Below are 13,723 nucleotides of genomic sequence, written 5' to 3'. Positions count from 1 at the left end.
GAATCAGCCATGAGATTGAGCTTTTAGAAGATAGAAAATTAGTATACTTACGTTTGCATGATTTAAAAATTCAATACCAACCAAGTCATTTACTCACGTGGGATGCTAAGGCCTTTGCTTTCCACTCCCAGGTATCACTGAAATGATCACCTGGGGTTTTGTTCAGTTGTTTATTTTTAATAACTTGGGTTTTGAATTGTATTCTCTTTTCATTTTGGAAGGGGACTTGGTATGTTTTGTAATTTAAAGTTCAGAATTTTAATTTAAAGTTTAAAATTCAGTTGAAAAGAAAATAAACTTTTCATCTCTGATTCGCTAAAGTGAGGAGCCCTTTCACCATTAGGTGTTCTGTACCCCCAACAAATATCTCTGTCTTCACTTGTCCTTACTCTCTGGTTCATAAAGTATTTTCTTTGCTTATATATGCTTGGTCGCACCCGTTCTAATTTTTCTGGGATTGTGTCTTGTCATTTATGCTCCTTTTCCTTACACCTAGTCTCTGTCTCTCTCTTCCTGTGTCTTTTCCTCAGCTTATAAACACAGTCTGTCTCCCCACACTAAAAGGACCAGCCTTTCTCTCTACCTTGCTGCTCTTCAGTCTGCCATATCATTTTATTTCTTTGCTTCCCTATTCTGGCAAGTATTCCTAAAAGATTTACTACATCTGTTGCATCTACATCTTGGTCTTTTGCTTCTGGTTTCTACTCTTATCACTTTATTGGAGCTCCCCTTTAAGGAGTCACCGCTGACTTCTCCCTTTTCACATCTAGCAGTCATCTTTTCTACGCTCTCATCCTTTTTGACCTTTTCACAGTAAGTGAGGTTGTTGATCACACTCCTTTTTGGCATCTCTTCCGTTAACATAAATATGACACTTCAAGCTCAGTTGTCCAGCCTCTCTGACTGCTTTGTCTCTTCCGTCTTTGCTGAATCATCGTGGGTTTTGGCTACGTGAATGTATTTATTAACATGTTCCTCTGCCTTTTTTGTCCCTTTCACTTTTTGTGGATCCCTTCTTGCTGTGTATTTCAGCTCCAGAAGCTTGGACAGAGGTACGGGGTGCACCCAGGGGGATTTGGGGACTGAGCTAAACCCAGAGGGAACATATCTGAGATGGCTAGAGGAAAAAAGAATGAGATGGTGACCCAATGTTGTAGTTAGGGAAATGGTACCCAAATATCAAGTCTGGAAGATAAGGATGAGGGATGGGAGAGTAAGCAGTAAGACTGGCAGTTTGGATAACTGGGAATAGGATAGGCAAGTAAGCCAAGAACGTTAATGTATATCTTCTCCAGATCATTTTGTACCTGACAGTCTAACACAGGTTACCTAAGGGCATGATCTCTTTAAGGAATTACACTGGGGCTTTGGCTTCAGCAATCATTTCTCTGGTGATGAACTTCAAATCTGTATCTGAAGCCTGCATTAGGTTCTCTTATGAACCAGAGCTCTATTTCCATCTTCCTCTTAGCTGGTTTCACCTAGATATCCAATTGGTACCCCAAATTTGACATATCCCAAATTAAAGTTACCATCTTTCTCCAGAAATGAACTCCTTTTGGGGCTTCCCTGGTGGCTCAGATAGTAAAGAATCTGCCTCCGATGCAGGAGACCCTGGGTTGGGAAGATCCCCTGGAGAAGGGAACGGCAACCCACTCTAGTATTCTTGCCTGGAGAATTCCATGGACACAGGAGCCTGGCAGGGTACAGTCCATGGAGTCGCAAAAGTGTTGGAAATGAAGAGACCTGCACTCACTCAGTCAATATAGTACTGTTCTGTGGCTTTCTGGGTCAAACATTCAAAGCCATCATTGATTCTTTTTTTAACCCACGTCTAGCAATTTGAAAAGGATTATCAGTATTATCTCCCATGATGTCTTATAACTGGCCCCACCTTTACTCTTCTTTTCTTCAACCCTTGATTTATGCTGATTGCTCCTTTACATTCCAGAGACAGCCCCTGTTTAGTGTCCCCTGCTCCGATTCTCTGTTCATTGCTGCTGGTGTAATGTTACCAAAACTCAACTATAGATTTAAAAGACATGTTAAAGTTATCGTAATGTTCCTCACCAGGGAAAATTGTTTTCCCTCCAGTAGCAGTTACGGTTTCTACCACTGTGTGTATATGTGTAATTGCTATACATTTACAGTATACGATATATTTCTGTGCATGCATATATATTGTGTGCTCACCCAGTCATGTCCGACTCTTGGTGGCCCCATGAACTGTAGCCTGTCAGACTTCTCTGTGGAATTTTCCAGGCAAGAATACTGGAGTGGGTTATCATTTCCTACTCCCAAGGGATCATCCTACCGCAAGTACTGAAACTGCGTCTCTCACGCCTCCTGCATTGCAGGTGGATTCTCCACCACTGTACCACTTGGGAAGGGGTTATATAATATATATATATATTTCTATATATGACATATGTATTTCTGTACATGAAGCATCAGTCCCTATAGACTGTAAGCTCCTTGGAGGGCAGGAACTGCATCTTTACCTTGTATCCCCACATATTCCCTATACTGACATGCAACAAATATTTATTGAATGGAATTCAGTAGCTTGCTGGGCTGGAAGGAATCTGATCCCAGTTAATAAGTAATAGGTAATCTGTGATAGTCATTTTATTTTGACATTAATTTCTTTTTTTGTGCATTTGTTTCATTCTGAAAAGCTTTTTTATTAAGCTGTGCTGATGGCATAAATGGAACAGTTAAATGGAAGACCAAACAGGCCAACAATTTTATTATCAGCAGAAAAATGACTGCTGGGAAGAAAGATGGTGAGTTTAGGTTATAATCTGAATCCCTTTTGGGGAGCTGGTAAATGTCCGCTTCCGATAGTCCTTTTGCTTTTTTAGTCATGTGTGGATTTTTTTTTTGATAAGTCAATCTGAAAAAAAAATCTATTTTCCTAATCTTCTAAACCTTATAATCGTCTGTGTTCTTAATCCATTATTCTCCAGGTTTATATTTTTACTTTGCTGTAGTTTTGCCTTTTTTAAAAACTAAAAATAATACTTTGTTTTTAACCTATCCAGTCACTAGCTTGCCACTTATACAATTTATTGCAATGCAGTTATTATAACTATTTGTAACATTGAAAAACATTAAGAAGTATGTTTAATATTAATCTCTTAAAAACAGTATTTGCATAACCTTAGAAAAATGGCAAAAGTCATAAAATATTTTGGCTAATTATCAATGATTTTTTGAATGATTTTTGTTGCAAAACCAAATTAGTATGTTTTGCTATTAAATAATTAGATGGCATTTGTTTTCTGTTGAAAAGATGTCCTGACCCTGGAATGATTGACTGTCCTTCTAAATTTTTCTTCCCTATCTTTAATGTGTCCATTAGCAATATGTCAGGACCTTTGAAATAATGCATTTCATCAGGAAGAAAAAGACTTACTTAACAACGGAAAGATTAGTTGTTTTAAAAATATCAATTATCATCATGAGCTTTCACTTAATATTTCTGGATTATTTGTCTTTACAATCCCTCTTAACCACATTCCTCCCATCCCCTCACCTCCACCCCCAAATTTCTACCCCATGTGCTATGTAGCAGAACAGTAGGTTGGTTTCTATAACTTTGGGGTAATCAAATTATCTATTAAAAAATAGCAATTTAAAAATACTTTGAAAAGAACAGGAATTTTTTGTGATAAAATGGACTTACTGCCATATAAGACTTTCTTGGTATTTATAGGAGTGATTCCTGGCTTACCTCATTTTCTTCTTACATTTCTGAGTTGGGGTCACTAACTTTTTTCTAGATAGCATCAAATTATTCCTCAGCTGAAGTCTTCTACTCCCAGATCGGTTTCACAGTAGGACCGAGGCTCCCAGGATCTCTTCTGCTCTTTTGTTTTTGAAACAAACCCATAAACACCTTTGCATGTTTAAGGAATTTTCATCTCTAATATCTAAAAGAAAACAGAGTTTTGTGACAGTAACTTCTCATGGAGAGTTTGCAAAAATTTGTTTTAAAAAGCAGTAGATGCACTTGTTCTAGGATCTAAGCGATTTGTCCCATAGCCATTTCCCCACACCCTCCTTAGATACTCTCAAGGAATTTTCTCTTTTTCCTTCAAGGTATTCATTTCTGAATACTTGATCTGCGTGCATGTGGGCTAAGTCGCTTCGGTCGTGTCCAACTCTTTGCAACCCTATGGACTGCAGCCCGCCAGGCTCCTCTGTCCTTGGGATTCTCCAGGCAAGAATACTAGAGTGGATTGGCATGCCGTCCTCCAGGGGATCTTCCTGACCCAGGGATCGAACCCACATCTCTTACATCTCCTGCATTGGTAGGCAGGTTCTTTACCACTGCTGCTAAGTTGCTTCAGTCGTGTCCAACTCTGTGTGACCCTATAGACGGCAGCCCGCCAGGCTCCCCCATCCCTGGGGTTCTCCAGGCAAGAACACTGGAGTGGGTTGCCATTTCCTTCTCCAATGCATGAAAGTGAAAAGTGAGAGTGACTAGCATCACCTTATCTGGTTGTTCCTTAATCAAGCTGAGGACCTTCAGCTTCTTCCGCACATCCACTCTTCCTGTTATCTAATCTTTCTAGTTATGGCCCCAGATTTGGCATAGTATTTCTATTCTGTCATCTCCCAAGGATTTGGGATCTGCCCTGATTACTGCTGCTTCACATGAAATTACCAAAACCCTTCCTCTGGACTTCACACTATTTTGCACTTACCTGCAGCCTTCTTTTCCCTTTTCTTTGGTTTCTTCTTTTTAACTTTGATCTCTAGACTTTCTGTCCTCTTTTCAGCATGTCACTCCATTCCTATTTGATTTTCTATAGATACTCTCTCACCAGCTGTTAAGCTCAGTTGAATCCTCCGCTATGGTGGTATTCTTAGTGAAATATACTATCCCAAGGCTTTTACTGTCACATTTTTCAGAATTGCCAAGAGATCCTTATCTCTTCCTGCTTCAAGCTTCATGCTCCCACTGGCCCTCACAATGATTTTCTCCTTGGAACCTGAGCCAGAACTATAGTTCTCAAAATAGAAATGGTCAATACATCTTGAATCTGCCGAGGCAACCAGTTCAGTTTTCTGTGTTCTCTTATTTCCCCAGTTTGTCTTGAACTCACTCTTTAGCTTTTTCTCCCTTCCTGGTCTCCTCCTCTAATTTAAATCCTATTATTATAGTTCTGCATTATTAAAATATCTATATGCAGCAAGCACTGAGTTGACTGTAGTGGGGTATAATAATGGACAGCCACCAAGTGTATTACCTTATGTTATCAAAATCAACAAAATGCATAACTACTCCCAGTTCAAATTCGGGCTTTTCCTCTTTCTAGTCCTGTAGACTTGAACCTGTCCCTCAGTCTCTCTCGGTTCAATGTTGTTGACTCTAAAATTGGAGGACTGAACTTGTTTTTATGGATGGTAACTCTGGTATTAACTAGCAGGAATCCTGGGTTGAGTAGAATGCTGAGGCCATATCCAAATAGGAAGTGGTGCAATGACCTGTCCCTTAGTAGAGAATGGTGTTTGGCACATCCCGACGGATGATATATAAAGCCCTTTTCAATTGCAGTGTTCTATGTGACCAAGTTTATTGATTATCAATTAAAAATGGTTTGCAAAAAAAAAAATGGTTTGCAACCACTTTCCAACTGACATTTATGAAAAAAATAACAACAACAGAACAAACACATGTGATCTTTCCATGGAAAAATCAAGATATTTAACTCCATGTCGAAAAATGGTTTTAGTAAGTGGCTTTGGTTGGGGAGGAAAAATCTCAGGAAGAAACTTCTCCACTTTTTTGTAGAAAAAAGATCCAGGTAGTGGTTTCTTTTCTACCTCATGTAAAGAAAAGTGGTCCTTTCTCTTAGAGGAATGACGTTTGAAAAGGCAATTTAATGCCTTCCCGGTGATGAATTCTATCGCCCAAGTGTGGACTATCTGGGACTGAAATAAAAACAATAGCTGACCACTGTTGAATGAATGGTCTTCAGGACTTTGATGTTGAGTAAACTCAAGGGGTGAAGGGCAGACTGCTGAGAAAAGCTTTTGATTCTAAGCCAAGATTTATAAGGCTGGACTGATAAAACACACAGTAACTTTTAAAGAGGAAAAAAAAAAAAAAGGCAAAACAGGTTGTATACCAGCTGGATATTGATGCCTTTCAAAATATTTTTCTATAGACATTATCTGCTTTAATAATTAAATTTCAATTAGACTATAGAGATAACACATTGAAAAATAAATTAGGGAGAAAACCGTAGATGTATCTGTCTCTGAAAACCCTAAAATGAGTTCTCTTGATGCAGAGATAGCAAAATGGAATTCATCTCTTACAATCAATTCTGATTAATCGGTAGAAGCTTCTTGGAGGGCTGTGTATACAGGGCTCTGAGCCTCATAAAGAGCTTTTAGATATTAAAGCTATAAAAGAGAAGGCTGCGGCTGCTGCTAAGTCACTTCAGTTATGTCCGGCTCTGTGCGACCCCATAGACGGCAGCCCACCAGGCTCCCCCGTCCCTGGGATTCCCCAGGCAAGAACACTGGAGTGGGTAAAGAGAAGGCAAAGGTTATTTTTTCTGTCAGCACTTATACTTCTCAATTATCAGCGAAGCTCATACAGTAAAATAGGTTTTCAGCGATTGTATTTTTTGTGTAACTTTCTTTTTTAATAATAATACAATTCTTCACTTTAGCAGAGAAGTGTTTCTTCTATAAATAGGATTTTGAGGAATTGGGAAATTTAGTTGCTTCGGCAAAAGTTTATTTGAGAAGCTGTACCAGGTAAGTGGCTATTCAGTATTATCTTTGTATCTTAAACATATTTAAAAGTCGTCTTCATCATTTTTATCCAAAATTTTTTTCAAATAATACTTACTATTAAAGCAGTACTGTGAACATCTGAAAAACGTTCAGTCTTATTTAACTAATTTGCACTCGGATAAGGCACCCTTGTCATGCTTCCCAGTGAGTAGCTTCCAAGAGAGGCATATTAACAAAATTGAAATGCTCTTGTAAACAGGCTTCAATTTCTTATTAATAAATTACTTATTTTAGTGTGTTGTAGTCTTAGACTGATTTAACTATTGCTAAGGGTAATAGATCACTTAATCAATAGTTCTCTTTGTTTAAATTGTGCAGTGTATTTCCCACCCAGCAAATATGTAAGAAAGTATTTTTATAGAGCACATTAAATCCATTCATTTTGATTTGACAGTTTGTTTATGTTACATATGGATTAAATAAAGGCTTTCTATGGTACACTTTTTTTTTTCTCTGAATACATTTAATATGTAGAGTTTATGCTGCCATCTCCTCAAATCATGGCTGGCTCCCAATTATAGTAAGATCATCTTTTCAGAATATACTGTGTCAACGAAGAATCGGGAAATATGCCACAAAAGGGTCTCTGGGTTGCCAAAAGAGACGTGGCAGATGCAGGCTTCTTTTTTTCAGCTCTAGCAGAGCCTTGTGAGTGATACGACAGTACAAATTTGTTCTTACTTTAACACGCAATCCCACCTCATTTGGTAGTCTGGTTTCTAAGCCTGCAGCGGATTAATAGCTGCAAATTAGAAGGCCCAGAGAAGCAGTTAGAGGAAACATTACTGACAGCAATGAGAAATGACAGCTGACAGCTTGTCTACAGATGAGAAAACAGAAAATCTATAAAACGCACAACCTCAAAACGCATTAGCAGACGGCTACCTGCTAAGCACTAGCATGATCGGTAAATGGCAAGGCAACCAAACGCCTGTAAGGGCGTCATTGTATACTAGAGCGGAGTGCAATAATTGATGTGCTAAATGATGATCTTATACCCATAATGAAAAAGGATCGACCGCCGAGTACTTGAGAAAACTCAGCTCTCTAAAATGTTTCCTTCCTTGGGGTTCCTGGTAAACTGAGATTTTACCGTATTCTCTTAAACCGCAAAAAAAATTAGAAGATGATAATGTAAGTGGACCTTTGAAAGTGTTTAATTTGTTGATAAGCATTCTATGAGAGAGAGATCAACATAATAGCTGCCTAATAAAGGTCACCTCTATGTGAATACTGACAATCCTTTATGACTTCTTAAAGATTTCAGAGGAAAGGAGGCTTTAAGATTTCAGTCTAGCTGAGACTTGGTCCCACACTCAGCAGGCAGTTTATCTTTATAGTCATCTCCTCCTCCTTGATGCAGACAAAGGCTTGTAAGTGTTCTCTGGACGTTTTTGTGGCGAGTGGACTTTATATATGTCTGTGCACATGTATATGCCGTTGAAAAATCATTTTGATAATTGTGAAGTGTCCTGCTCTCGATTTGCTGGCAGTGTATCACCACAGTCCTTTCAGATTTGATGTTTGGTTAACTCATGCAGATTTGCGTTTGTTTTTAAGTAATTGTAAATAAGCACACAAATGTGCACCCTCCTATTTTCATCTCAGTGTTGCTCCCATGGGGAGAAAATTTCAAATGGACTATTAATAAAGAAAGACAGGATGCTATTTAGCTAGCATGAGGTCCCACTTGATTGCTACTGCCATCACTGTCTGTTATTTGGTTCTTGGCTCTCTGTGTTCACATAATATACATTGTTGAAAATGGTCTGTAGTTTCTATGCCTTATGACGAAAGCATACAGAGAATATAGTTTTATGGAAAGATTTTGCTGGCATGTTAACAAGGGATTTTGGATTTGCATCAAGATGGTGAAATATTACCCCAACCACTTGTGCCCACATATTCTTTTGCTCTTCTTAACTCAGCTATGTAGTTTTTCCTGTAAAAAATTCTGTTACTTATGACTGCCTGTTTTCAATTTTTAATCTTTGCACATCTAGCTACACTTGTGGTTTGAAGATGATGTTTTTGACCCCCTGTGAGTTGGACTTTTGGTTTAATTGTTTTGACCATTAATGGTGATGGATTTGTATGGATTTAGCAACAGACTGGTTTCCTGTTTCATTTGTATCCATTGGCATGTGCTTGCAGAGGTGATGGATTTGCAGCCATAGACGATTGCAGAGCCATGCGATACACAGAGCGGCCAGACCCTGTGACCTCAGCTTGATTAGCACGACACAGTATGCTTGTGTATTTCAGAGACTGTTCAGCGTATTTCAGAGACATGTCTTTCAGAGATTCTTCAAGTGTTTAAATTTGATTTTCAAAACTTCCTTTGAGAGAAAACAGTATGCTCCAAACTTACTGTTTGTGAGGACTACCTAAACATCTGTGAGTGCAACATGTGTTCACTGTTAAGGAACAGCCTTGGTTGGTGTTAATGCAGACTTGCTCAGTATTGTTTGTATAGCCCATGTTTAGAATAGGAGCTCATCACTTTGAATTCTCTGTGTCATTTGTTGTTTTTGAAAGGAAGCTAGGTGTAAATACTGCCCCAATAGCCTCTATTGAAGAGCTGTTTGTTTTGCAAGTAACAAATGGGAAAGGTAAGGTAAAGGGCACTTCTCTAAAATGTTGTGTGGGTGCCTATCATTTAAACTGATGCTACAGAAAGGAAGTATTATTTTCACAAACAAAACATAGTGGCTTAGTCATTTTCCATTTCTAAGGCGATGAATGTGCTGTACGTCTGTATCATGTTTTCCTCCAAGTGAATGGCATACTATGCTTAAAGCGGAGCAGAGTCGCCAAGGTAACTGACCAGCAAGTATGCAGTTCAGCAGATTGCAGAAAGGCAATTGAGTACACATGAATAAAGAAATATGCATGTCATCTTAAAACCCAGGAGGGCCATGGTAGATTGTGGTTTGGCTCAGTAGATCATAGAAAAAAATTTTTGTGTGTGAAAGCAGAAAGTGAGATGTTCTATACTAGTCCTTGAAGTGAGATGATAAGCAGTGACAGGCTCCTTTTATGGTTCCGTTTCAGGCCCGGCCACAAGCCATATAGGAAAAAGAATCAGTTCAATATTATTTAATATGAACAACCTTTCTTTTTGATTTAGAAGCTAGCATTTGCTACCTTATGGCAGCAGAAACTAAGGGAGACTGTTAGTAGTTTATAATGTAAATGAAGAATGGTAACCCATAAACTGCTACACACATATAGGAATTAATGTAAGTTACGAAACTGAAATTGAAGTTAAGCATTATATATGTTTAGTACACAAACATAAGAACTGTTTCCCTGTACCTTTTGCTATGTATTAGATTGGATTAATCCATTCAGTAGGCATTTATACAATTATTCACATATGCCAGACACCTCCGAGGTGCCCAGAAAAACAACACAGGTAAAGTCCAGTGCTGGACTTAACATGTTTTTAATCTCTAGAAAGAATGAAGTGGATAAACTCTGAAGAGAGTCTTTAAATTATGTAAAGCATTCCTGTGCTTTGGATGTGAGATTGTGATCTAGAATTTAAACACCCTTCTGTATAGCATGAAGTAACTTCTCAGCAGGAGTTTACAGCTCTTTGTAATTTGGTTCTTCTTCCCAGTTTTCCTCTCCCTACCAGGATCTAGCATCAGTGGCTTAATTCCCTTTCTCAAAAGGGCCCCACAGTCTCCCACGATTGTATCTTGCATGTTTCACCACCGAAATTGTCCATCTCTGAGTTTCAGAATCTTGCTGGTACCCAAAAAGCCATATTGAATTCTACTTTTTCCATAAACCTTTACCAGATCTTTCCAGCTTCCATTGCTCCTCACCATCTTTCCAGGTCTTGCCACAGCAGTTTGTCTCTCTGTGAGTCATACCTAGTTAGGTGGGTGTCGTTGTCCCAACCAGAAGGGGAACTCACAGAAGACAGGGATTGGGTTTCCTTCATCTTCACAGTCTCCATAGCACCTAGCACTCCGGGGACACTGGAATCTTGATTGGTGAAAAATCTCCAGTTCTCATCCCCACTATATTTCTACGATGTATTTGTTCATTCTTTTTTTCTTTTTTTTGGAATGAGACCATGTTCACAGGTGAGTTCATTGCTCTTGGTGCTTAAAACCATGGGAATGCTTCCTAGTGCTGGTACAAAACAGTTCCAGAAGCAAGTCTCCCTACGGACCTCGGTTACACCTACTTGCTGCTTCCCTCCGTCTGTTACTTTAGCTTTTGAAGTTGTGTTTTCCGTAGTAAAGCTATGGATACATGAAGCTACCAGCCAAATGTCTTAGTTCGGTTCCTCATTTTTGGCAGCCATCCATGGAACTGCAGGGGCAAGTTTTCACAGATACAGCAATGTTTTTTGTGAGTTCCTATTTTTATGCTGAAAAATTACTGTCAGTGATTTTACCCTTCAGAGCTTTTAGTTAGTTGTGAGCCTGGAGTGAGCAGCCTTGGGTTCTTAAGGTTAATTACTGCATTTACAAATCCATCAGTGACTAAGAGAAAGAACTTGCCTGGTAGGGTTTATCTGTTTAAAAATTGCAGCCACTAGCCAAACAAGAAGATAGAAAACCAAAAGAGATTGGAGAGGTGACAAGGGTAATGGCAGTAATGTGTTGGTGGAGATGATGATATCAGAGGGAAAAAAATGATAAGTTGAAACTAATCAAACCAATTTAGTCATTTTAATGTACTCACATCATGTGTCTTCAGGAACCAGTAAATCGTAAAATCTGCCCCATTTCACTTAAAGAAGTGATTTGCCCTGAATTTTATTATGTAATTGTTATTGCTTATTTAGGAGATAGCATAATAGACTAGCTTATATGTATGAATTATTAAATGTCAAGATCAGGTAAAGTGGAATAAATCATTTCTAGGAGAGGTATGAGAACTAATACTCAAAGAGTACCCAATGCCTTTTTGTAAGTATTTCTGAAAGTCACCTTATATTTATCAATGGTATTTATGCTTTGTCTGGCAAACAGTTAATACAGTGGAGATTCTTACCGTTTAAAATTTGCTCTTTATACTTTTCTTTGAAAAAAGGTAAAATGGAAAAGATACTGTAGCAATGATATAGTTGACCACTTCTCATGATGTATTTCATTGGTAATAATCTCCATAAAAATTACCAAAGAGATGTTGTGGTTGTCTTTATTATTTAATAACAATTTAAAAAATTAATTGTGCCTAAATCTGCTGACATAGTGCTTGAAAAGTCTGTAAACACACCAAGTTGAGAGTTGTTCCATGTTTTGTCCTAAAACAAACTTTAACTATCTTGCATGTTGCTTCATTTTTCTCAGAAATGCCTCTATAGTGAAACCCGGTTTGACAGTGTAAGTGAATCTGCAAAAGCAGACCTCATTATTTGTCTTTCTGTCTCTTCTCTTGCCTTTTTGTTTGCAGTGTACACTATTTTCTCCAAGGTACACTCTGATCGGAATGTCTACCCCTCCGCAGGCGTCCTCTTTGTTCATGTTTTGGAAAGAGAGTATTTTAAGGGGGAATTTCCACCTTACCCCAAACCTGGTATGTTCTTGGTGGGGGAAAAAAAAAGAGGTTAATTTATTAAATTTTTTTTCTTTTTATTCAGTGTGCATAATCCAGATAATGTTTAATCAGATATTTCTGACATTATTTGACATGGTCAGTATATATGATAAATTGATTATTATAGGATATTTCCCATTGTAAGATTCAACATTTAATTACAGAAAATAATTCATTTTTGAATTTTGAAGAAAGCATATTTCTGATTGTCTAGTCTTGAGTTTTGTACTTCTGACAAATCATCTACCTATATTCTCATAGAAATAATTATAGCTATAAAATTATGGTTTTCCACATTAAGACTTAGAGTCTTACCTCAGACATTGACTTTTGGAAAATTATACACATATCATAGAAGAGAATGAAATAATGGTAAAAGAAAATTTTCAAAAAAACTTTTACAATATGAAATAATTTTATATAACTTCATGATAATATAATGGGGATTAATTTTTCTTCAAAGTAATACCAATTACAAAGCCTTATTTAATCATCTATTTGTTTAAATTATGTTCTGTTCAATTGTCATAAATGCCATCCAGTTAATGAAGATATAGAAAGAATAGCAAGAGAAAATATATTCTTATTATGACTCTTACTTAAGTAACAAAAATGAGTTTTCTGAAAAGTATGGCATAAATATTATTTTTGTAGATGATATGATGAGTAGTATATCTGAAAATACTCATTTAGTTAAGCATGTTTTCACCAGTATTCAAGAAAAAAAGGCAATCTTTTCATCAATTATTTATAAAATGTTTTCTCATGAGGCATTGTACTTTTGCAAAACTGTATAGCTAAACCTTTTAAGCAGCAGAAGAAAACATATAGTTTCATATAGTTAAGAGCATAGTTTCTGGGGTCAACCAGGATTAAATTCTTGTTTCCCCACTTAATTTGACTATGAGGAGTTAACATGGAAAATTACATATTTCATCGGTAAAATTACGGCTGTAATAGTACTACTTTTATTGGTATGTTTGGAATCAGATGAAGTAATAGTGCCTGTAGAGGCTAGACACAGCAATGAGGCTTGGTACATGCTAATAAAATGATGCTGTTGTTATCGTTTATTATTAATAAATGTCATGTTATTGAAGTTCTTTTAGATTTGGATTTTTCAACTCATCCTCCAGTGTTTTGGAATTACGTTATTTTTGTTTTCATGATACTTTTATAATTTTGAGATATCCCTTAAGATTAAGTTGATAGTGTCCAGAGTTGAATGAAAGAAAGATTTCTCAAAAGAATGAGCATAGGAACCTGATTTTCCTGAAAGTTAGTCGTCTCATTGATAGAACTTCTCCACTGCTATGTGACCCCCACGCCCCCCCAAAAA

The 13,723-nt window shown here is 37.5% G+C and overlaps 1 protein-coding gene across 8 annotated transcripts in view; it reads left to right on the top strand.

Annotated features, from left to right (window-relative positions):
* SGCE (sarcoglycan epsilon) overlaps window positions 1-13,723 on the top strand; it is a 71,275-nt gene that overhangs the window by 14,141 nt on the left and 43,411 nt on the right. For 4 of the 8 annotated variants that reach the window (XM_010803990.4, XM_015468060.3, XM_010803989.4 and 1 more), the window contains exons 2-3: window positions 2,679-2,786; window positions 12,241-12,363. In XM_010803990.4, coding sequence (XP_010802292.1) covers window positions 2,679-2,786; window positions 12,241-12,363 — 231 coding nt within the window. 8 annotated transcript variants of the gene reach the window in all.

This window comes from Bos taurus, chromosome 4, assembly GCF_002263795.3.
Source record: "Bos taurus isolate L1 Dominette 01449 registration number 42190680 breed Hereford chromosome 4, ARS-UCD2.0, whole genome shotgun sequence".
Classification (NCBI taxonomy): Eukaryota; Metazoa; Chordata; class Mammalia; order Artiodactyla; family Bovidae; genus Bos; species Bos taurus.
The sequence above is the reverse complement of the archived record's forward strand: the minus strand, read 5'-3'. Positions and strand labels throughout refer to the sequence as shown.